General features: G+C 42.1%; 1 protein-coding gene and 1 non-coding gene across 3 annotated transcripts in view; one reads left to right on the forward strand and one right to left on the reverse strand.

Annotated features, from left to right (window-relative positions):
* Positions 1 to 422: 422 nt before the first annotated feature.
* FRZB (frizzled related protein) overlaps positions 423 to 22,481 on the reverse strand; it is a 28,813-nt gene continuing 6,754 nt past the window's right edge. Inside the window, exons 2-6 of one of the 2 annotated variants that reach the window (XM_004701472.2) lie at positions 21,411 to 21,458; positions 9,351 to 9,416; positions 5,501 to 5,705; positions 5,055 to 5,118; positions 423 to 1,626 (exon numbers count right to left, since the gene is read on the reverse strand). In XM_004701472.2, the coding sequence (XP_004701529.1) occupies positions 1,510 to 1,626; positions 5,055 to 5,118; positions 5,501 to 5,705; positions 9,351 to 9,416; positions 21,411 to 21,458 (500 nt within the window). In that variant the 3' untranslated portion in view covers positions 423 to 1,509. The remainder of the gene's footprint in view (positions 1,627 to 5,054; positions 5,119 to 5,500; positions 5,706 to 9,350; positions 9,417 to 21,410; positions 21,459 to 22,481) is intronic. The other variant, XM_045295993.1, reaches the window with a different exon arrangement.
* On the forward strand, positions 9,488 to 9,594 carry LOC115872253. The gene has a single exon (XR_004047763.1). It is a non-coding gene; the product is annotated as a U6 spliceosomal RNA (small nuclear RNA).

Below are 22,481 nucleotides of genomic sequence, written 5' to 3' on the forward strand. Positions count from 1 at the left end.
TTCTGGGATCAGGGGGGGTGTTATAGGCTGAACCAGTCAGAAGAGAGGGCATTCTCTTAATTCTCCAAGAGAATTTACATGATTAATTAATGACCATTTTAGGAAACCTGTTTAGGAAACAGGTATGAAACTCACCTTTGCATGATTGCTCTTGTAAAAACAGCACACCATCATTTTGCTTGTTGATGGCTTTCTTGCCAGCACATCAGAGCTTAGAAGTTTGTCTCTACTGATACCACACACGTAAACGGAAGGAAATGAGGCTTTCACACGAGTGGAACAGGTTCTACGGCAGCCGGCTAAAAGAAGCGAGGAGAGGGGCCATTTGTTCCTCACTGGGGATCATGCTGCCCTTTGGGTAATGAGAATGTACATTTGGTTCAGAGTTTAAACTAACCTCTACCCTCACAGCCACACATTCCTTTCACAAGATCTAGTTTACTGAGCATTAAGAAGCACAAACTCTGTGAGTGAATTGCTGACCAGCACCAGTACATAGGCCTGGTAATTTCATCCAGCTTGGATGTGAGCGCACACACACACGTTAAAAAACTTCCACATTTCACTGTCTTACACACTATAGCACTTTACAGAGCTCCATTCCTTTAAAATCACTCCCCGTCTCAAATGCATACAGACATTGTTTTCCTGGTAAATGCACAAGTCAAATTTATTTATTTTTTTTAAAGACTCACACCAATGGTTTGGTTTAAAGGGAAGCAAATTAAACGGCGCTCTGCTGCTAACAGCAGATGGCTAGGTATAATTCATTTCCCTCATGCTGGATAGTAGATTCAGGAACAAAGCAAGTGCATTGCCAAAAAGCAAAACCCCGAAGAGCTTCTGCTAAACCCAACAGCGACGGTTCAGTTGTGCCTCTCAGTCGGGCAAAACGTGCTTTCCACGGGTCTGAATGCTATTCATTTGGCTTCCTGCCAATCTTGCAAATAAATCATCTTGTGTGTCATTTTCTCGTAAATGCTTCCTGGTGCCTGATTGCTCTGGCTGTGTGGCCTTTGCTTCCAAGCTGCCTCACCCTCCGAGGGAGGAGAAGGCCCAGAGGCAGAGGAAAAGGAAGCTGTGATTAGATCCGCAGAGCAAGTTTTACAGCCTATCTAGTTCTCTGGGTTTATCAGAAATGTCTGCATCCAATATTGCATTCCCAATCTGAGTGCAGAACAGTAAATAACATCTGGGAACGCCAGCAAAGAGGCCCTGTGATCAACATGTTTAATTTATTCTTATTAGTATTGCAAAAGAGCCGTTTTCCCATGACTAGCAAAATAGAAAATATATAATTCTTTTAAGGTTCTTTTGCTGCCAGACCACAGAAAGTGGTTAGGGGAAGGAAAAGCAGGAAAGGAGAGCCAGAAGTAGTATAAGTTACCACATGATTTTTTGTAGGAAACAATGGAATATGACGTGCAATCGTGCAATTCTCCTTTGCTAGTCCAGCAAAGCCAGTCTCCGCCGGCAGTCCACTGGTCGTACATTGTCGCATTTCGGAGCTCAGTTGCGTGCCTGCCGAGGGTTCGAGTTCCTGCCAGACTTCTGAGCCGTCGTGGCGTCACTGTGGCCGGCGTCACTTTTACTCAGTCCAAGATGACGGAGCTTCAAGTCCCAGCGCTGTGAGATTTAAAACAGACCATGTTCACATGCAACATCACCAGGCACGTCAAGTCTGCGTTGTCGTAACAACTGAGTAAGGCTGCAAAGTCCGATGGCTCGAACAATGGGCTACTGGTCCTAAAGGATGAGGTCCATGTCCCGAGGCAACACTAAGCCCGGGGGAGATGAGCGTAGCGCTCTGAATGAAGTTCAGTATCACAAAGTGAAGTCGCCGCCCATCGGACAGCTGGGAACGTTTTCCTGGGAGGCCACCATCTGCAACTGGGGTGCGCGTGTCTACTAATGCCTGTGACATTTCCCCGGATGACGCGGGCCTGCCTGGGAAAGGTACTCGGAGAAGGAAGGGTTAGTCCTCATCTTCTTTGCAGACACATAAGAACATAGCCTTTTAGGGCCCGTGTGCATTGAGCGGTTTCAGAAAAGAGATTTGGGGTATAATGGGGATCTCTTGAAAATATGTTTCTATGCAACATCTCCCAAGGACAACAAACTTATCAGATATGGTCCTACCCTCAATTCTGATTTCATAAAGAAGCCATTACGGGCATTGATTGACAGCCATGATAACATTTACTGATATTTTGTATTTACAAGGCTCAGAGTGTTTACGTGCAATAATAGATTACATTGAAGGTGGTTCAAACCCACCAGTCGCTGGTCAGGAGAAAGCTGACGCTGTCTTCTCCTGCCGGAGTTCCTGTCTGGGCAGCCCTATACGGTGCTATGAATAGTTCGAATCAACTCAGTGGCAGTGAGCCTGCTTTACAGGTACTGAATTAGCACACCACCACAGCAGTTCTTCTCGAACGGCAGCGGACACAGAAATCACCTGGGGATCTTGTTAAAATGCAGATGCCCAAGATTTTTCTTGCTAACAAGCTCACAGGTGATGCTGATGTTGCTAGGTGGGGGACCACATTAGCTGACATCAGATGGCTCAAGTTGAAATTCTAGCTTTACCTCTCATCATGAGAAGTTTCGCAAACTCACTCATTCTTATTTTTATCATTCATAACAATGTAATTAATAAAAGAAGAGACTTATAAGACTGGTCTGAAGATTAACTGATGAAAGTGTACCAAGTGTTTTAAAAACAACAACAAACAAACATGGCTGCTCGCTATTCAATCCTGGAGGACAGAATAAAACAACTCCCCTCTGGGTTTCTGAGATTCAGTCATTACGGGGGTGGGGGTGGGGGTGGTGTTTGACAGGCTTATCTTTCAAACAGCTGATCTTGTGGTTAGTAGCTCAGTGCCAGCTCACTGCACCTCCAGAGCACGTACTAAATAGTCACGATTGTTAGGATTTTTCTATTCATGAAAGTAGCTATTTTTCCTTCATTTCCTTCACTTTGCTGCAATTTAAATTTTATTGTCTTTAATTCCTGTAAAGGTTATACAGTGTGATTGTCATCTCCCCAAGGCATACCAAATATTTTAACTTGAATAATCTAACTTTAACATGACTTAGGCAGAGTCATTTACATTTTTTAAATCATTTTATTGGGGGCTCCTACAGCTCTTATCACAATCCTTCCATCCATCCATTGTGTCAAGCACATTTGTGCATGTGTCGCCATCATCATTTTCAAAACAGTTCCTTTCTACTTGAGCCCTTGGTATCAGTTCCTCATTTTCCCCTCCCTCTCCCACCATTAAGTCTTTTGAAAATGTTTGATCCACTGAGAGCAAACATCTGTTTAAAAGGACAATATTGATTTTTAAAAGACAATGCTAATAGCCTCCAAAAATGCTGTCTTACATCCTCCAACTGACTGGACCGCAACTACAGGGCTAGATCTGAACCAGTCTAGCCAATTCTCAATCCTTCTAAGCCCTTTGGCCCCAAGTATCTGGATAAGAAATAAAAATTGTTCAAGATATTGGTTCGTTTCCTCCCTGTAGCATGCATTGCTAGATCCAGACATAAAATAAATGACCTCACATAAAGACGTTGTGAATTTCCTGTAGAATAAGGTGACCAGATTTTAACATTGGTAAAGCGGGACACCATTGATAAAACTCATATCCTGGTGAAAGAGCCACATGGCAGCTGAAAACCGTATACCCTAGCTTGTCATGCATTCTTTCCAAAAATCGGGACTTTTTAAAAATGCTGCGGGACATGGAAAAAAATTGCTAAAAATCAAGACTAGCCCGCCAAAAGCGGGACGTCTGGTCACTTTACTGTAGAAGGCAGTGGGAAATATGTTCCCCTCACTCAGAAGCTGGACAAACACCTCATGCGCCCTGGGTCTTTACACGATGATCTTGTTTGGGTACCGAAAGAGCAGCAGTGAACTTTGTTACATGCTTTGCAGCAGGGAGGTTGAAAGCTCTTCCAACTGGTACAGGAATTTAGGACAAATTCCTGTTCTGCATTAGCAAGCAGAAAACCAAATTAAAAGGACAGTAAGAGATTCCAACACGCTGAAGAGCCCCTCTTTCTTTAACAAACAGCACCCCTATTGAGAGAAATACAAACAGAACTCCCAGAAGTTGGAACTTGAAATGCATCTCTCACTTTTGACAAACACACTGGGGGTGGGGGTTAAAGCGCTTGCGGGAGGGTGATTGGTTTCTCCATGAAAAATAATTCTCCCTACATTTCTGTCACTTAAATCCCAATGTGTCTGCTGTGTCAAGTGCCAGATGTAGAAGATAAACTGCCTGGGGTGTTTAACCCACCCTGCAAATGTCTCCCAAGCCTCCAGCTTGCAGGAAGAAGAGGATGGATTATGTTTGGTGAGCTCTCATTCCCCGCTCACACTTAACATTTTAGATTCTTTGTCCCTCTCCATGGACACCCCACATTCTTTGAAGCAGATTTGCTTAGGGCAGTGAGGAGAAATAAAGCTTTCCATAGTAGTTTCCAGTGTGGCTTCTAAAAGTGTATTGATTCTGGCTCTAAGAGTCACGGACTGAAAAATACAGCTACCTTACAGCTGAAGGGTCTAAGTAGGTCTGCTCTCTTAGATACAGACGGATGCAAATGATGTCTATGTGTTTGGAGAGACACTGGCATTTTCCGACCCATCATTCACCCTCCTGTCCTTCGATCAGAGTCCTTGCCTGTACAAATCGTGAATGTGCTTGGCGGCCAGCCAAAAGAATGGCGGTGCAAGTCCAGGGGACCCTTAGGTCTCTGATCGCCATGCTGAGCAATCCATGCTTTAAACGAAGCACACATCAGAGATAAACTCAATCCTTAAGAGTTTTAGATATCGGTGGGGGCTTCAGAAAACGCATGGGAAAATGGAATGAAAAGATCATGGGATTTTCCCACAACCTTTTTGAAGCCCCATCATATTTACCCCAGGTGTGGGCATTTCTCAGGAGTTCAGGACAACTACCTAACCTAAGTGACAGACAGCTCGTTTTCGACTTTATCTGTGCTACTTTGCATGTAACATAGAGGCTTACCTTAATTTTCTTACCAAGGCGATCCTTCCATTTCTCAGCTATGGACCCTTCCACCAAGAGTAACCTGGATATTGAAAAAGAAGCAATCCGTTTTGAAAGTTGAGACACAACACAGATAAATGCAGGGGGCGTAATCTGGAGTGGGAGAGCAACATTTTAGAATAGGGACCCATAACCTTTTGGAAGTCATGGACCCCTTTTGAGAATCAAATAAAAGCTATACATCCTCGCTCCTATGGAAGGTGGGAGGAGGGGGGTAGGAATGCATACCCATAATTTTAGTGCCTATGTACACGTTTGCATCCAATATGTAAAATCGTGGGACCCAACAACAACCCTCCGTGATGCCCTGGGGGGTACACCGACCCCCAGGGCTGGGTCTTAGAGGGAGGTGCAAGCAGGGTGGGAGAGGCGAGCATGTTTCTGAGTCCTTAGGCATGAGTCACCTGGAGCGCTCCTCGTCTTCATAGCCCATGATGACGTACTCCTCGTTAACATGCAGTGGGGGGCACAGGCAGCCAGAACTGGTATAAAGATTCACGGTGTCCCTTGGGATGTTGACCAGAGAAGCCTTCAGAACCTCCTTGACTTCAACAACTGCCGTCACATCGTGGCACTTGGTCTTTACCTCTTTAACTTTAGCCCGAATGACTGAGATGAAAAGACAATAAAGCTGATATGGTAATATGATCCACAATAGGCTCTCCATTTGAAAATAAAATAGACAAGTAGGCTTCTTTCTTGTCCGTTTTCAAACATTTGCTATCCAATAACGGATGGGCAAAGTCATCCAGGTATGTTTTTACCTTAAACACCAAAAATGCTGACTTGGATAGATCCGACCTTAGCCTAGTGAGTGGAAAACGAAAACACACAGCTGGCCCCTTACTTCCCAGTCCCATCCCTTCCAATGGTGTGTATGTTTGTTTGGTATATGGGCATATGCGGGCATGTGTCTCCTTGTGAAAATTATACTTAAATACGCAAAAGCTAACTGAATAGGCTGATATAATTTTCCTGCAACTGCAGTTGTTGCTTACAGGAATATAAACTGTGCTAACATCGACAGAGATCAAGACTTAGTACTTGAATATGCTTTGTTTTGTTGCCAGACCAAACTAATCCAAATCCACTGCCATTAAGTCAATTCCAATTGACGGCTACCCTCTAGGGCAGACCAGCACTGCTCCCAGGGATTTCTTTATTGGAGCAGGCAGCCTCATCTTTCTCTCTCGCAGTGGCTGGTAAGTTTGAACCACTCACTCTCCTGTTAGAAGGCTAGGGCTTAACTCATCTGCCATCGTGCTTCCCATCATGATATTATCCGTCTGCTAGAAAGTTTTCTAAAGAGATGGGGTGAGGGAGACTCTTTAGAGGGATGAAGCTGCCCAATTTCTAGCATTCTCAAATTACTCTGTGATCGTTTCAGCTCCCCTGTGCTGGCTCATAGTCCAGACGTCGGCTGCATAGTTCCTTTGTTTCAGTCGACATTGCTTTATGTGTTTTGATTTCTCAGTGGACAAGCAGAAATATGACAACAAAGAAAAACCAACATAATTTGGAAGTAAACATTTATTTTCAGATTTTTTTCTTATAAATAATCTTCTGAGTGCCTGTTTTCCCCCAAAGAATTTGAAGGCAAGTAAACTCCATAAACGATGAGCAATGTGGGCATCATTTGGATACGAGAAAGCTATCACCTGCTCCTTTCCACCTAGTGTGACCTGTATGCTATAATTTGACAATATTCAGTCATCTGCTTTCTTTCCATGGCAGAGACCACTAGTATTTTAACTTTGACCAACTAGCTCAGCACCAACCTTCGCAACACGAAAGAAGGCGGATAAAGTAAAAATCAATGAGCAAACACACTTAAAATAAGTACTAGCAAACGTCTACTCATTTATTTTCATATTTGTGCTTTCCCATGTAGTATAACTATGCTAAAAATTCACATAGCATTTTTCAATCTTAGAAACCTAAACTTCAAAATATTAAGACCCTTAAAGGTTTTCATATCAATTTGCAAAGAGCAAGCAGCAGACACACAGCCAAGTCAGACAAGCAGACAGACATTTGGATTCTTAAATAAACATAACCTTCCCACCTAGGAAACTCCATCCACCACTGACTAAGAGAAAAGAGACTGCTCTTAAAATGAGTAGTAAGCAAAATAATAATAATGCCATTGAAGGAAAACGGGGAAATTGGTACATTTTAAAAGTTGCTTTAAAAGAGGCTTAACTACAGTGGGAATTTTCTACTTTATACTTTTTAATACATAAGACCAGAGGTTACTCTTTACCAAGTTTTACTCAATTTTCTCAATTTCCATGAAGTATAAAAGTAAAACTAGATCTTCTCTATATGTCCAACATTCTCTAAAACAGGATCCACAAATGTCATACTTAAATACATGTTACTAATTAAAAATTCACATTAAAATATATTTAATTGCTATGTTTCTGCACTGGCTCAGCATCATGAGTCTTCAACAGATACACTAATAGGATCTTTATTAATCTTGTACATAATAGAAAAACAGTAATAAAATACCTATGGAATATAGTAAATATTAATTTCTCCTCATTTACCACCTGGAAACTCTAGTAATCTACTCTTCTAAATATGACAGTAATTAATATTTGTGACTCAAAAGCACTCCAGTGTCCAAAAGTGCATACTTCATAATGAAAGGAAGGACAGCTTTTGCTCAATAATCATTCATGCAATCAGAAGAATAAAACACTGCCAGGGTGTCGTTTAGAATATTAAATGAGATAATACGCAGAAACCGCCAAGCACAGTCCCCGGCACACACTCAACATCTGTTTCCTCCTACAGCTGAATTGATGGCCACATTGTGATTGTAAGATACTCCATCAATATTTAGCTTGTCAGAATGTCACATGTCTAGACTTAACTAATGAAATGTGTCCTTGATAGAATGGTAACACCTTCTTTTAAGTTACTTTCTAGCTCTACCAATGTTTTCCATACTGACAGAAAAAAAAAAGTTTGATTTGCTTACACATGCCTTATGAGTATCAAAATACACTTGCGTTCCCCTTAATGTAGCTGAAGTTAATGAAACACCAAACGTGTGAGCTCAAACTCTCCTCCGCATCAAGACAGAGAACGACCCAAAAGCCAAACTCACTACCATCAATTCTACTCAGCAGCCTTATAGGCGAGGGGAGAAAACCTCAATCGTTGCCATCGATTCTCTTCAGGGGCCTCATAGGACCAGGCAGACCTGCCCCTGTGAATTTCTGAAGCTGTAAATCTTTGAGAGCAGAAAACCTACCAAGAGATCGAGTCCCACCTATTTTGAAATTCATCCCTATGATGGCCCTAAGGTACCATCGCTGAATGCTGCCTAAAGGCTTTCAAGTTTTGGAATGATGCCCACAACTACTTCACAACTAAAAACATTGGAGCCAGTTCACATCGACCAAGGCACCGTAAAGAAAGAGCTGTCAGGCTACTGCTACAACTCAGCCACTGAAAAGCCTATGGCGCTCCTCTTTCCCACAGCTCCTGGAAAGGGGCGACATGGAGCTTCAAGGAGGAGAAACTCAGTGGACAGCAACTGATCTTACATCAAGTGATCGAAGCCAACATTACCAACAGACATCACATGACTTACAGTGAGTCACTAACATCATTCCTCACCAAGAAAGCATGACTTGAGTCTAATTGTGAAGGAATAGGCAGATATATACTGAAAAATGGTCTACAAAACTGGTCTAGCTTCAAGAATGTCAAGTTCATAAAAAACAAAGGCAGGCCAAGGATCTGCTTCAGATGAAAGGAGGTTAAAGAGACATGACAGCTAAGCAGCAGACTCTGCATCCAGGATTTGGGGGAGGAGAAGAGGCTCTGCAGGACATGACAGTGACTTGTTAATACTCGAACATGGATCCCACATTAGATGTTAGACTGTGTCAATATTGAATATTATGAATGTGATATATTTATACACACACACATAAAAGGTGATGTTAAAAACAAAAAAGATTGAGACAGTTCACCTTTGACACACATGCGGCCATTATAAGTTAGAATGAACTTGATGATAACCAGTTCAATATGCTTTAAAATCAAACCTTTGTTAAGATTTTTATCCACATGAGACACACTTGAATCATTTTGGATAGGGGGAGCGTCTTCATAGTTACATATTTGTGTTGCTTTTAAGCTTTATTTTCAAACTGCTCTATTCATTTATGCAAAACCACAAACATACACACCCTTCTTAACACAGCAGTTTCTAGGTCTACATGATATCCTTACCATAATTGTAATTGTTCCGGAAATAGGTCTTCTGAGTAGCTCTGATTGGCTTACATTTGCAGCGTTCTGAAAAATAAAATAGTTTAGCTATTAACAAAATTTTGATATTAGCTTCCTTTTTAAAAAATTCACATTTGGTGCTTGCTTCAGCAGCATGCATACTAAAATTGGAATGATACAGAGAAGACTAGTCTGACCCCTGCACAAGGATGATACACAAATTTGTGACATGTTCCATATTAAAAAATAAAAATCACATTTGTTTGGTAAGGCTAGACCTGAATCTGGCAGCAAGTAGATTCGTAAGCAATTCTATGTGCCTAATCTCTTTCTCTTGGGACTATGTCAGGTGGCTATGAATGGGAATCAACTCAAAGCGCATGGGCTTGGTTTTACACAGCCTCTTGTTCCATAGGAACATGTTCATAATGTCCCGCCTTTGACAAAATACCCATATTCTCTTCATCAGTGTCATGGATTGAACGTTTATCTCTAGTAACACCTACACTCCACAAGTTTGACAGGGCATACAGCACTGCTGTAATTGTTAGCTCGGGAATCCGAAACACTCAGAGAAATAGGTATTATTACCACCCTCGTGTACTGCTGACTCCGAGGCACTAAATGGCCCCTTTAAGACAGTAGGAGATCATTAAAGGAATTCAATCCTCCTTTCTCAGATTTGAAATCCAGTGAGAGTAAGGGAGGTTTTAAGAAGAAGAGTTTAAAGCCCCTTTTATGGGTAGAATAGCTGCTATTTTACTCAGTGATATTTTTGTGCTTATTTGAAGGAAATTACTATGTACATATTTTAGAAGAAGTTCCATGTTTCTAAAACATTTGGTGAATGATAGCCAGAAAACATTTTCTACGTATCATAGGTAGATGCAATACAAGCTCTAATTATCTCAAAATATTACATAGATAGTGTAGATCAAAGGTCAGCAAACTGCAGCTCACAAGTCAGAAGGGGCTTTTTCAGTCCAAATATGCAGCTCTGAAATAAAGTGGAGGGGTTTTGAAGGCTATTATTTAGATAATGGTGACTTCATTTGTTTGTAAATATATATTTATGGCTAGCTATTGAATATATTTTAAATTGCTGTGAAGGACAGGATTGGCTCTTCTGTCTCAAAAGATTGCTGAACCCTGTTATAGATCATGTAAGCATCTTAGAAAATTGATTATTATACCTTTTGCACTGCCAAGGCTACTTAGCTAAGAAATAGACATAGTAATCCTCTTGAATGGTTAGTAATTATAGTCATTTTGGAACTATAAAATACACAATTACCTTAGGAATCACTTTATTGTATGCAAAGACTTATTTAATATCTTTGAAAAAGCTCAATTAAACAAGAAATGGCATGAATTTCTTCTATTTTGATACACATGCTGGCGCGCGCGCACGCACACGCACACGCGCGCACACACACACACACACACACACACACACACACACACACAAGAATACATGAGCCAGAAAAAAGCCAACAGGAAAAAAATGTTTAAATTTACATTTAGCTTTACATTTAGCATGGAGACCAACAAAGACGGGAGTTTATGCCAGCCACTTGATAGGGTGTTTTCTAATCAAAATCCATTTTACTTCCATGGGAACTTGCAGTAATATGATGCACACAATGTGATGGAAGTAGCAGCCTCGGGGAGTCCTCGCTCCTTCCTGTCGCCTCGGTTGTCGCGATAAGCGCCTCCTCTTGGGACGGCGCCGTCCACCAGCAGCAGCAGCCCCCCCCTCCCCGAGAGACGGGCCAATATCTCCACAGCCCGCACCACTCTTCCTCCCTCGCTTGTTCCACAGATAATTTTTAACAAAGCATTCCAGTGGGGTAAAGTTCTCCACCTAAAGCCAGTATGTAATATCTGTGTGGATTAAGTTGGAGAGTGGAAACAAGACATCGTGATGTGGTGGTAGAATTCTCACTGTCCATGTGGGAGGCCCAGGCAAGCCCCCCATGCGCACCCACCACCCTTTGCCAAGGGAGCCTTTTGTGTGGTTCCGATGATGAGCTGGAGTGGGCGGGCAGACCTGGGGCTCTACTTCCAAACCTCCGCCAATGAAAGCAGGCCGGGGAGCACTGCCGTCCACCACACAGCTCCTCGTGTGGACGGCAGGACAACACTTGTGCTCGGTGTCACCATGGGATGGTGGCTGACGCAAGCGCAGTTAACGACAACCCAACCCAACTCCGCAACCACTTGTCCTGCAGACGAGAGGACAGGGAGACTTTCGCTGACTGAGTTCGGACACATCCTTAGAAATTCCAAGCCCTAGCAAAAGACATCACAGTTGGTAAAGAGGGACAACACAAACGACGGACTGGTCAACCAGAGAAACTGACAAAGCTTCCACAACAGCAGACTCAAACATGCCACAGGCCAGGACCTGTTGGGTTTTGTTCGACATCAGTCACCACGAATCAGAGCACATCTGATGCCCTGACTGTGCAGTGCTGACCACTGGGCTGGGATCCGCACAGCGGGCAGCTGAGTTTCCGACTCAGTCAACAATCAGTCTTGGAAACCCACCGGGGGCTCTCTCTGCGTCAGCATTGACTCAACGGCAGGGAATTTTGAGTCTTCAAACACTAGTTCAGTTCTCCAAAAATAACTAATTAATGAAATGTACATATTTCCATTTGAAAGAAACTAGGAAGTTATCATTTCCGTGCCTACCTATACAGATATATTATTGTGTACTGAAATGTTACACACGTTTTAAAGGCAAGGCAATTCTATGCCATTGAGTCGATTCTGGCTCAGAGTGTCCTCACAGGGCAAGGTAAAACTGCCCCAGTGATTTTCCAAGACTATAACTCTTAGTGGAAGTAGAAAGCTTTGCCTTTCTCTGAGGTGTCTCTGGTGGTTTCAAACTGCTGAACTTGCAGTTAGCAGCCCAATGCATAACCACCACCCCACCAGAACAAAGCGAGATATCTTACACTTAGACTACAGAACTGTTACTACTGCTACATACTAAAGTCTTCCATGTGCCATGAAAACGAATGGCTGGAGTAAAATGGATTCTCAGTTTAGAGAAGAGCAAAAGTCAAAGCACTAGTGGTGCATCTACTTTATCATTAGTCATCAAAATGACAAGAGGGATAGGTGCTACAGTGCAGTGAATTATTTAGTGTGACTCTTCTAGCCATAGTCTTTGTTACTCCCATCAAATGAGTTTCTTGCTAGGTCTGGGTAAAAGAAGGCAAGGGGAGACACTGATGGCACTCAGCTATGAGTGATTGTTAATAATATTAACTGTGATTGCCCTTCTGCTGGCTGAAGCATGATCTCACTCCCAGCAAGAGCCAGGAGTGGAGTGTGCCTTTTGGACCTCAATATCTCTGTACATTGAACCTCCTCATCCAAGAGATAGGGTTGACCCCAAAGGAGGAGCAGCAGCAGCACAATCAAGAACCAGAGCATTCAACAGAGCAGTGGACTTACCAGCCCACAGTGCAAATAAAGCTAAGTGCCTTAGCAAGAGACTGGCTTGTGGAGTAGGATGCCTTCAGGCACTTTATTGGGGGAGCTAGGTTTGCAGATCCACAAATCTAAGCCGAGTACTTTCTAGCTGAGGCTCATTGTGGAGGGACATGGACTGCAGCCATTTATTAACAGCCCTGAAAGAGCTGTGTAACATTGCATGAGCAGGCAAGAGCCGATGGGCAAGGTGACCAGATTTAAAGCAGGACACCACTGACCGGGGGTGGGTGGGTGGGGTTCTTGATTAAAAATTTGATCTATATGGACCAAATAGACCGTTCCCTAGCTTGTCGTGCATTCTTTCCAAAAATCGGGACTTTTTTAAAACGCCAAAAATTGGGACTGTCCCACCAAAAGTGGGACGTCTGGTCACCTTACCAATGGGTCATGTGGCTGAGAGGTCAAAGGCCAGAAAAAGATTAAGAGGCTGTCCTCTGAATAACTATATTCTGAAGATCGTAGCCTCTTAATAAACTCTGTAATCCTGAGTGTTGTCTATGAGTTCTATGTGGCCATTGCAATGAATTATTGACCCAGCTGAGCAGCAGACAGTGCCTGGGAAGGATGGTTGGAGGTTGAAGGCACACCTGACCTTAACCTTACAGAGATTTGCGTTGGGCAATGCTGATAGGGACTTTAGAGGAGGCTGGATGGCACATTCAAGTCAAACATCATTCACTTTCTCAGGTGCCTCTATAGAATTGTTCTGAGAGCTCTTACATGGAGGCTGGGCAAATCATTTGGTCTTCCAGAAGATCAGTTACACCACACTCCTAAAAACACCGAGCAAAAATGAAATATGCATTGAACCTCACCCTCTAAAACCATCTTTTCTCTTGCCCAAACAATGAGTCATCCTGTGGATACACCTATTAAAAATTTAGACAACCTTATTATTCATGGGGCATAAAAAACAAACAACACTCAATAAAACTCCAGCACCCTAATTTCCTAAAGTAAATGATGAAACTTTTTAATGCATCTTTTGCAGAACCAAGCTAATCGTGCAGATGAAGTAAGAGCTATCATACTGCAGCAGACACCAGAGAAGCACCACGGTTGGAAGGGTGGTTATTACTGGTGAACGTAGCTGGATTAAGTCAGGGGCTCCTCCTTTCCTTTTAATGCGTCTTTGGGTACCGTATATGTGGTATCTTGCTATAGAGATACTGGAGAATTCAATGAGGTCATATATATGACACATGCTTACTCATCACAGTACCTAGCATATCATGCCCCATAAGTGCTACATTCAAATATACTCAAGATTCACTCAGGTATATAATCTATCATTCTAAGACACTGAATGAGCAAAGACGGGCAATCTTCCCCAGCTTCTTGTCACTTAAGAACTGTGGTGCCTACCAAAGATCTCACCGCCATCAGGTGCATTCTAAATCACAGGGCCCGAAAGGACATAGTAGAACTGCACCTTTGGGTTTCTCAGGCTGTAACTCTTCATGAGAAGGAGCAGAAACTAGGTCCAGAGCCTTGTGTCCACAGCTGGAACACAGCAGGAGAAGACTACAACAATGTGTATATTGCACAAATAAGAATGATTAAGAAGGGCAATTAGTCAAAATTGTCAACTGCTGCAAAGAAAACACTATAGGTGTAGCTACTCTATGATGATAAAAGTGCTATTTTTTAATCCATTGAAATTTCTTCCAGAGAAGATGACCCAAGTTAATTCAACTTCTTCAAACAGTAAACCTTTGCACCAAGGGGAAACCGAAATTCATTCCCCAAATTAGTAGGGGGCCCAAAGGAACTGGAAAAGGAAAGATAATTAAGTCTGTACTCCCCACGTGAGGGATACCCATCGCCAGTGACTAGACTCTGACGCACAGCAAGCTTCAAGAACAGAGGAGGACTGCTCCTTAGAGATTCCAGCAGTGTAAATCTTAAACAGTCTCGTCTTTCTCCCACAGAGAAGGCAGGGTGCACGAACCCCCAATCTTGTGGTCAGCTGTCCAACATTTAGCCTACTGCACCTCCAGGGCCCTTTAAGCTAAGGAATGGGCATCCCAGTCAAAAGGCGGGGTGGCTGGGCCAGGCCTGGCAACCACATGCAGACAGCAATCTCCAATTACTCAGCAGTTGCCACTTAGGCACCAGGAGGATTTCGCCGGAGGGCCTTTGAGGTAGGGCCAGGGAGAGATCAGAGGACACTCTGGGAGAGGATACGCTGAAGACTTCCCTAATTTGGAGGTGCAGCACAAGAGAGCTCAGAGGTCAATACAAGCTGACTGGATGTTCGGAAAGAGAAGAGCGCTCTTGGTCATGGCCACGCAGTTCATGAGTGTCAGTCTACAAGGACAGCCCCTTCGTGGAGAAAGAGCATTTGCAAAGGTGCCGAGCTCATCATTCTGTCACCATCACAAAAGAAAAGTGGGGAAGTTGATTTTTTGGAATTTCCCATGAAACACCTTTCATTGATCTGTGTGAATACATTCTTTAATATTCAGTGCAGATTGGACAAGATTAAGTGACTTGATAAAATTGGTTTTCTCCATATTCCATGGTGACGAAACCAGAAAGGATCTACTTATTATGATAGTGGATATGCAACAGCAAAATGCAGTCATAAATTGTAAGTGTCTCAGAATAATTATGTCCAAAAACCAAAGTTGTTGAGCTCTCTGCTCCGTATTAGCATAAGTGCACTTTGCGATCAGGGATAAATTAGCTGGAGTGGTAGAACTTATTTTCCACATTCCAGAGAGAAATAACTTAACATGTTTGAAAGGGGGCTATGTGGGCTACAATGGTTTTCTGTGAATCCTCAGTTCCTGTTTTGTTACGATCAACCTCAGCTGGTACATTATCCCAAAGTACAAAATTTTGAGAATGAATAAATCCTGTATTTCCTTTTGGAACGTATGAATATGTTAGTGTGTTTTCTCACAAGCAATGTGAGCTTTGTTTGTTTGTTTGTTTTCATCAGTACCTTTACACCAGGAAAATATTTATTAAAGAGGAACAGTAAACTCTGAACCAAAGAACACTGCATTCATTCTGGGTAGTTTTATACACTGGATTATTTTTATATATTGCTTGCAATGTGTTTTCTCTTTCCCACATTGAAAGGTTAGAATATGCTGACATTGTTTCTGCACAAACTGGCAGCAAATGCATGCATTTGATCAAACATTTTGATTCCTAGTTGCACTATTAAGAAGCTGAACTTCTGGTTTACTTAAACAAAACCTAAAAGTAGGAGTGGCCCTTAAGAAAGCACTATTGCTGAACACCGGTGATTTCTAACGGACTTGAGACACTGAAGAGCAATGTCAAGCATTGTCAACCAAGGAGATCACAAAATAATTCTAAATAAATCATTTTAATTCACTTAAGTCTTTGCGATAAAGTTTTGTTGGGGTATCTTTGGTAGACATTGCTGCGAGTCAAAAACGTATTACTTGATAAGATTCAGAGGAAATCAACTGTGAAAACAGTCCCACCGTAATCAAAACCAATGTCTCAAATGATTTTACCGAACTATAAATATTCAGTTCCCACATATAAAACACCTTGAAAAAGCAAAACGTACTGGTCCAAATTGGTGCAAATTACTTAAAATAGAACCATAGCGAAAATAATTGTACCTACAACATTCTTATAAACGCAAACACAGCATTAGCTCAGTGTCAAAAACTGGGAACAAAGAATAAAGAATGAATAACTGTAGTCTGTTCATGTGATGGGAGAAGATGAAGCAAGAACAGTGGAACCCTGCTATCCACAGCATAATGAAGAGCAAAAAGAAAAGAAAAACACACACATGCCTATACAACACTATCATATTCTGCTTGCATCAAGTTCAAATCAGACAAAATTAACCGATGGCTATGAAAATCCCCGCCAGTATTTTATCCTGAAGGAAAAGATTAGTAGCAGTGATTCGAAAGAGACACAGGGAGGCCCCTGGATGACTGATTATGTTATATCTTTTGACCTGTATGATACTCACACGAAACTGATTAATTTCAAAACATACTCAGCTGTATACTTATGACTATGTACCTTTCTGCATGAATGCATTTAAAAGTTTATTTATACTAAGATGAAATAAACAGAGACCACCCTGTCTCTTCTACTGAATGAATGAGTGAGCTTCTTATAGCCTCAAAAATAGCAGGCATATTGGGGGAGGCTAATACCTTCAACCGATACCACCATTTTCCTCAAGGATCCCCAGTTGGGACTCAGCCCAGCCTGTAACCTGGAAGGAGGCATCCACACACACTGAGTATTCCTGACTCAAAACATCCCAAAGAATCTCCTGACAGTGTCTTCTATTTCGGGCCTCAAGCAATCCAATGGGAATGCCAGCAGCAATCGGGGCAGCAAGTAAGGCTCCCAAGAACCTGCACTTCAAAGGTAGGGAATCATTTCTTTTGGATGGAAGGACTTATGAGCCAAGAGAGTCGGGGCGATGCTGATAGCTTTCTCCTCCCTCTATGCTCTCCTTCCACTTGGACTCACACCCACAAGCAATTACAGGAGTGAAAGGAGAATGGGGTAAATAAAGCACCAGCCCCTGGGCCAAAGATCCAAGAAACAGAGTCCAAGGGAACTGAAAGTACCAAGGTGGTTACAGAGAGAGGGGAGCTTGAGAAATGAACCCCCTATTCCTTTAGGCACTGCTGGGAGCACCCCTGAGCTGGACATGATTCAGACCATAGAATAGATCATGCCCTGGTCTTATATTGGCCCCTGGGGGTGCACATATGTGTAGATCTGTAAGGTACTGCAAAGGCTTTGGAAATGGAATTGATATTAAAATAACAAACCACAGAAGGCTGGTCAGAAACTGCAGCTTAAATCTTCCTGGGCAGATTCCTGCTCAAACAAAAATGTCAACATTCTCCACAGGATTTTCAATAGGACTCAAAACCTTATAATATTTAAATTCACATATTCATACTATCCAAAAGTCTACCAGGGAGATTACTGCAAAATTACTCAAGATATGAAGAACCAAGAATTTTTCAACTTGTATAGGGAAAAAAAGGTGACAAAGATGTTAAAATGATTTAACAATGACTTTAAGGAGCTATTATCAAAATACTACAAGAAAAAGATTTTGAAATGAATGGAAAAATACAGTCTCCAGGGAAAAAAGAAGAATATGTAAAGAAGAACGAAATGGAAATTTTATAATGGAAAAAAATATATAGCATCTGAAAAGAAATTATTTTTAACTCACTGGCTAGGCTGAAGAGCAAAATAAAAACAATAACATACTGGAACACTGAATCCTGATCTTCGGGGTACACATCATGCTCCGGAGACTGTATGGGTGAGACCCCAAATAGGAACTCCACTGGGGGAACTGGATGGACTCTCCCCCAGACACCTTGTAACCTGAGGACTTACGCTGGAAAACATGTGGCATCTGAGGCCGGAGAAGACTGCTGCACAAGAGCAGGGCACTGTCGGTTGGGGGACAAACAAGGTCTTGGTGCATCAGCACCCAGCACGCTGTCTTGAGATGTCCCAGCAACGAATGATGGCCATTCTGTTACATTCTGTTTATGCTTGTTTACATGAGAGTGTACATCAGAGGTATGTCGCCATTGGGCTCACCCTCTTGAAACTCTGTTCTTTGTTTTATTATTTTTCAGGAAATGAAACCTAGGGATGTTGGGGGAAGGGGGACTACAGAGGGTGGGGGAGACAAGGGGGAGACAAGAGGGAGATGATGTCAAGAAGTCCAGGAAGCAAAAGTATGTTTTTGAAAGCATGTATGAGTATGCAAGAAATTGTGCGATTAGGTTTGACATGATTGAACTATGGGTCGATATCACACATGTATTGGCTTCCAAATTACAGCAAATTAATTAATATAAACAAATAAATTACATAAAGGCATAGATCCAGGAATGTTTGGGGCCCTCACTAAATCCTAGCCCCAGTTGAAGAACAACCAGTTCTTACATCATGGCCCTGCTTGATACTGACTTGCATGAAATGATCGCTGAAGATAAGGGTGCTACAGCAAAGTGTGGTGAAGAAAGCAAATGGTTTCCAACTATCAATCAGAATAGCGTCTGGGGTTTGAAAGCCTTGTATTCAAACAAGCAGCTATCGAAGTGAGGAGTCAACTAAGTCCACATGGAAGAAGCACACCAGCTTGTGTGATCCAAAGATGACAATTACAAAACTTCAACATGGTGAGGAGTAAAAACATCAGAGCAAAAATTATGAACAGCCAATTTGCAAAGGACTATGGGGGACAGTGGGAGCCCAAAACCCATCTGCAGAATGTCGGGCCAGACTGAACCACTGGTAGATCCTCTTGAGCCACAGGCAAGAGTCTCGATGAGCCTTTCTATCAGGCAAAGACCACTGTAATCTTGGTGATGCTGGATTGAACACCACACTTGGCCAGGTAACCACCCTGTAGACATGACCTGAATTTGATCTCAGTGCAAGTATCTCTTACTGGTTCCATGACAGAAATTTCATCCCTGGCTTTTTTATTATTGTTGGGGGTGTTTTCCTTCTTAAACATTATTAGTATTTTTGTCTGTATACTATTATGTTTTTCCCTTACCGCCTTAGCGTGATTGTTTTTTTATCAAGTCTTCTGTCCTAGGAAACCAGCCTCCAACAACCAAAGGGCCAGGAGTCTCAAATGTATGGCGATCATATATAAAGATTCGAGTAAAGTCACAGAAGATAAGAAAGAGAGGAGAGGGATGAAATCAAGCAGTCAGACACATTCTAGGGAAGCATGCTCACCTCACTCCTCTCGATGGACCACGTGCAACTGGGAGAAGGGAGAGAGAGGCTTTACTATCTTGGGACATTTAGAGGTAGCCTTAAGACAGGCAGATTTAGTAGTTACATGCGGCACAAGGTGGTGGTATCTACATTAAGGTCCTTGAGCTCACACGTGAGGAAACATAATACCTGCATTGGGGGAAAGTACAAGAGGACTTGGGTGTCACGGCGGGAAGAGAGCGCAGAAGGGTAACGTCCGCTTCTATAGGGAGAGAGAATCAACCATGTGCTCACTTTAAGGCAGCAGAGCTGTTATGGGAGAATTTGTGGGAATGATATTTAAAACAGGATCATGGACTTGCACTTTACCCCTAATTTACCAAAGTAGAAGCTTTCCTGCTGTGGAATACCAGCTTTCCTGACTCCCTCGGGAGTAAGCTGTTTGGGAATAGTGTCCTTGTCATATTTCCCTCAGGGTTAGTTTCCCACAGTCTCCCAGCTGTGAAGCCCAAGAGGACTGGATGCATAATTATGATAACGGATAAAGGGAAGATAGGAAACACAGGGTTGCAGTTGGAAGATAATGGGGGGGGGGGGGACTTCAGGAGAAACTAATGAAGATGGGAGGGGGAAGGTAGCACTAGAAGGGATTGTGATTGCATAAATCATCTTAAAGGTGATTTAACCATGGGGGAAGGGGAATGCTCTAAAACTGATGTGGTATGATTGTATAATTCCCTGTGATATGATTGAATGACTGAACTATTGAATTTATGACATGTAAATTGTCAATAAAACTGTGGCGGGGGGGGGGGACCCAAAACAATAGAGTAAAGGAGTCCATGAACTTGAAGATAGCCTGAAGCACAAGATTTAATAAAAATAGCAAGGGGACCAGAATTATTGAAAAAGAAAATTGAACACGCCCCTGGGACATGTGGAACTATACAAAAATATCTACTATTGATACATCATAGTCACAGAAGTACAAGACAAAGAGTGTGATACAAAAATAAATATGTGAAAAAACATGCCAGGAAGCTTCCAAAATTTGTCAAGCGATAAAAAATTATAGACTCAAGAAGCACAGCTAACCCTAACATATTAAACCCAGAGAAATTAAACCCCAGACACAACACAATTTAACTGCTGAAAATGAAAAAAACAAACAAACTGTAAAAGCAACCAGAGAAAATAAATACAGCTATGTACGGGAGAACAACGATTTGAATGAGAATGGGAATTTAATGGGAATGTCCCATTAAGAACCACGGAGGCCAGAAGTACATGCAGCAACATTTTAAAATGCTGAAAGAATTGCCAACTCAGTATTCTATATCCAGGAAAAGTATCTTTTAGAAAGAAAGGCAAAATAGAAACACTCAGGTGAGGAAAGCAGAGAATCTGCTCCAACAGGACTTCTAAAAGAAATGCTACAAGTCATTCTTCAGACAGAAAAATGATACCAGGGTCCTAGAGCATTACGAATAAAGGAAGGAAAATGGAATTGTAAACTTCTCGGAAAATAGGCTGAAAAGGAGAAAAATAGTGATGGGATTATATATATCTGATTATGGTGATGATGGTTCTACAAATATAGTCAGATTTTCAAGTTCCTAGAATTGTATACTGAGAGGGAAAAAGGTCATTTAGATAAAGTTAAATTTTTGAAAAATAAAAATACAAATAATCATTCTTAAAGCTTACCTTAAAATGTAGGTTACAAATGTCCTCAGATAAGACTTGGGGAATCTACGTCACATCAAAGCCTAACTTACTCCAGAACAGAAATCAGGAAGCTAACCTTATACACACACTCACCACTGTTTGCCCCTCGACAGTTGCCGTTACTTGAATCCATAGGAAAATCTGAAAAGGGGTGACAGAACAGAGAGAACCACAACATATCTATTATTATATTATTTGAAGCATTCACATATGAAACTCTAATTCAATCACAAGTTTGATTTGGGTAAGAGCCCAGGTGTCTGAAAAGAACACATTCTTTTCTGCCCCTGAGACTGGCACTCTATCCCTGGTTGGTCAAAAAAAGATAAGATCAAGTCCTTTATGGAAGTAAAAAGTGATAGTCTTCGTCAATCTATCATCCATACATGGAATATTAGGGTTTAGTAAGTATCTACTTAAGTTTTCATGTGTCATGAAATTTGAAATCACAATAAGACTCCTGCAAATATTAGCCACTCACTAAACACCTTTGACTTTATATCCAGCAGAGCCAAACACTTCTTCCAGAAATAACTGAATCATAACACTAGCATACATTAATACCTGCAGAAGACATGCCGAAAGTAGTCTCATGCCCTTTACTAACTGCAAACTAAAGACTTCGTCAACAGAAAGGAAACCAACCACCCAGTACAATTCATAGACATGGCAAAAATTAAGAATAGCCATTTATCCTTCTCAGGATTCCATGAACAGGAAATGATATGATTAAGGTCTTCTGTGGCCACAGCTGAGGAAGCAACCTCTAATGAATGGAACTGTGTGCGACAGCAAAATCCCAGAGTGTCCAAGCGGCGGTGGTGGCACTGGGGTTAAAGCTCAGCAGGCTGCCCAAAGGTCAACAACTTGAACCCACCCATCACTCTTCAGGGGAAAGATGAGACCTCTTCCCCTCCAAGATGACAACTTGGGAAATCAGATGGGACAGGTGGACTCTGTCTTATAGGATCACTAGCAGTCAGAATCGACCCAACAACGATTGGACGTGGGGAATAAGGAACAGTTTGGAATCAGAGCTAATCCCCATGGCCTGGGCAAGAAGGGTGGGTGGGCTCTCTCCCCAATATAGAAACTACCAGAGAAAGAACAAGGGTAGGCAGCTGAGGAAATAGAGAGATCATTCTGGGACATGCTAAGATTGAG

The sequence above is a fragment of the Echinops telfairi genome, unplaced genomic scaffold, assembly GCF_000313985.2.
Source record: "Echinops telfairi isolate 266 unplaced genomic scaffold, ASM31398v2 ScPeMD7_3;HRSCAF=10, whole genome shotgun sequence".
Taxonomy (NCBI): domain Eukaryota; kingdom Metazoa; phylum Chordata; class Mammalia; order Afrosoricida; family Tenrecidae; genus Echinops; species Echinops telfairi.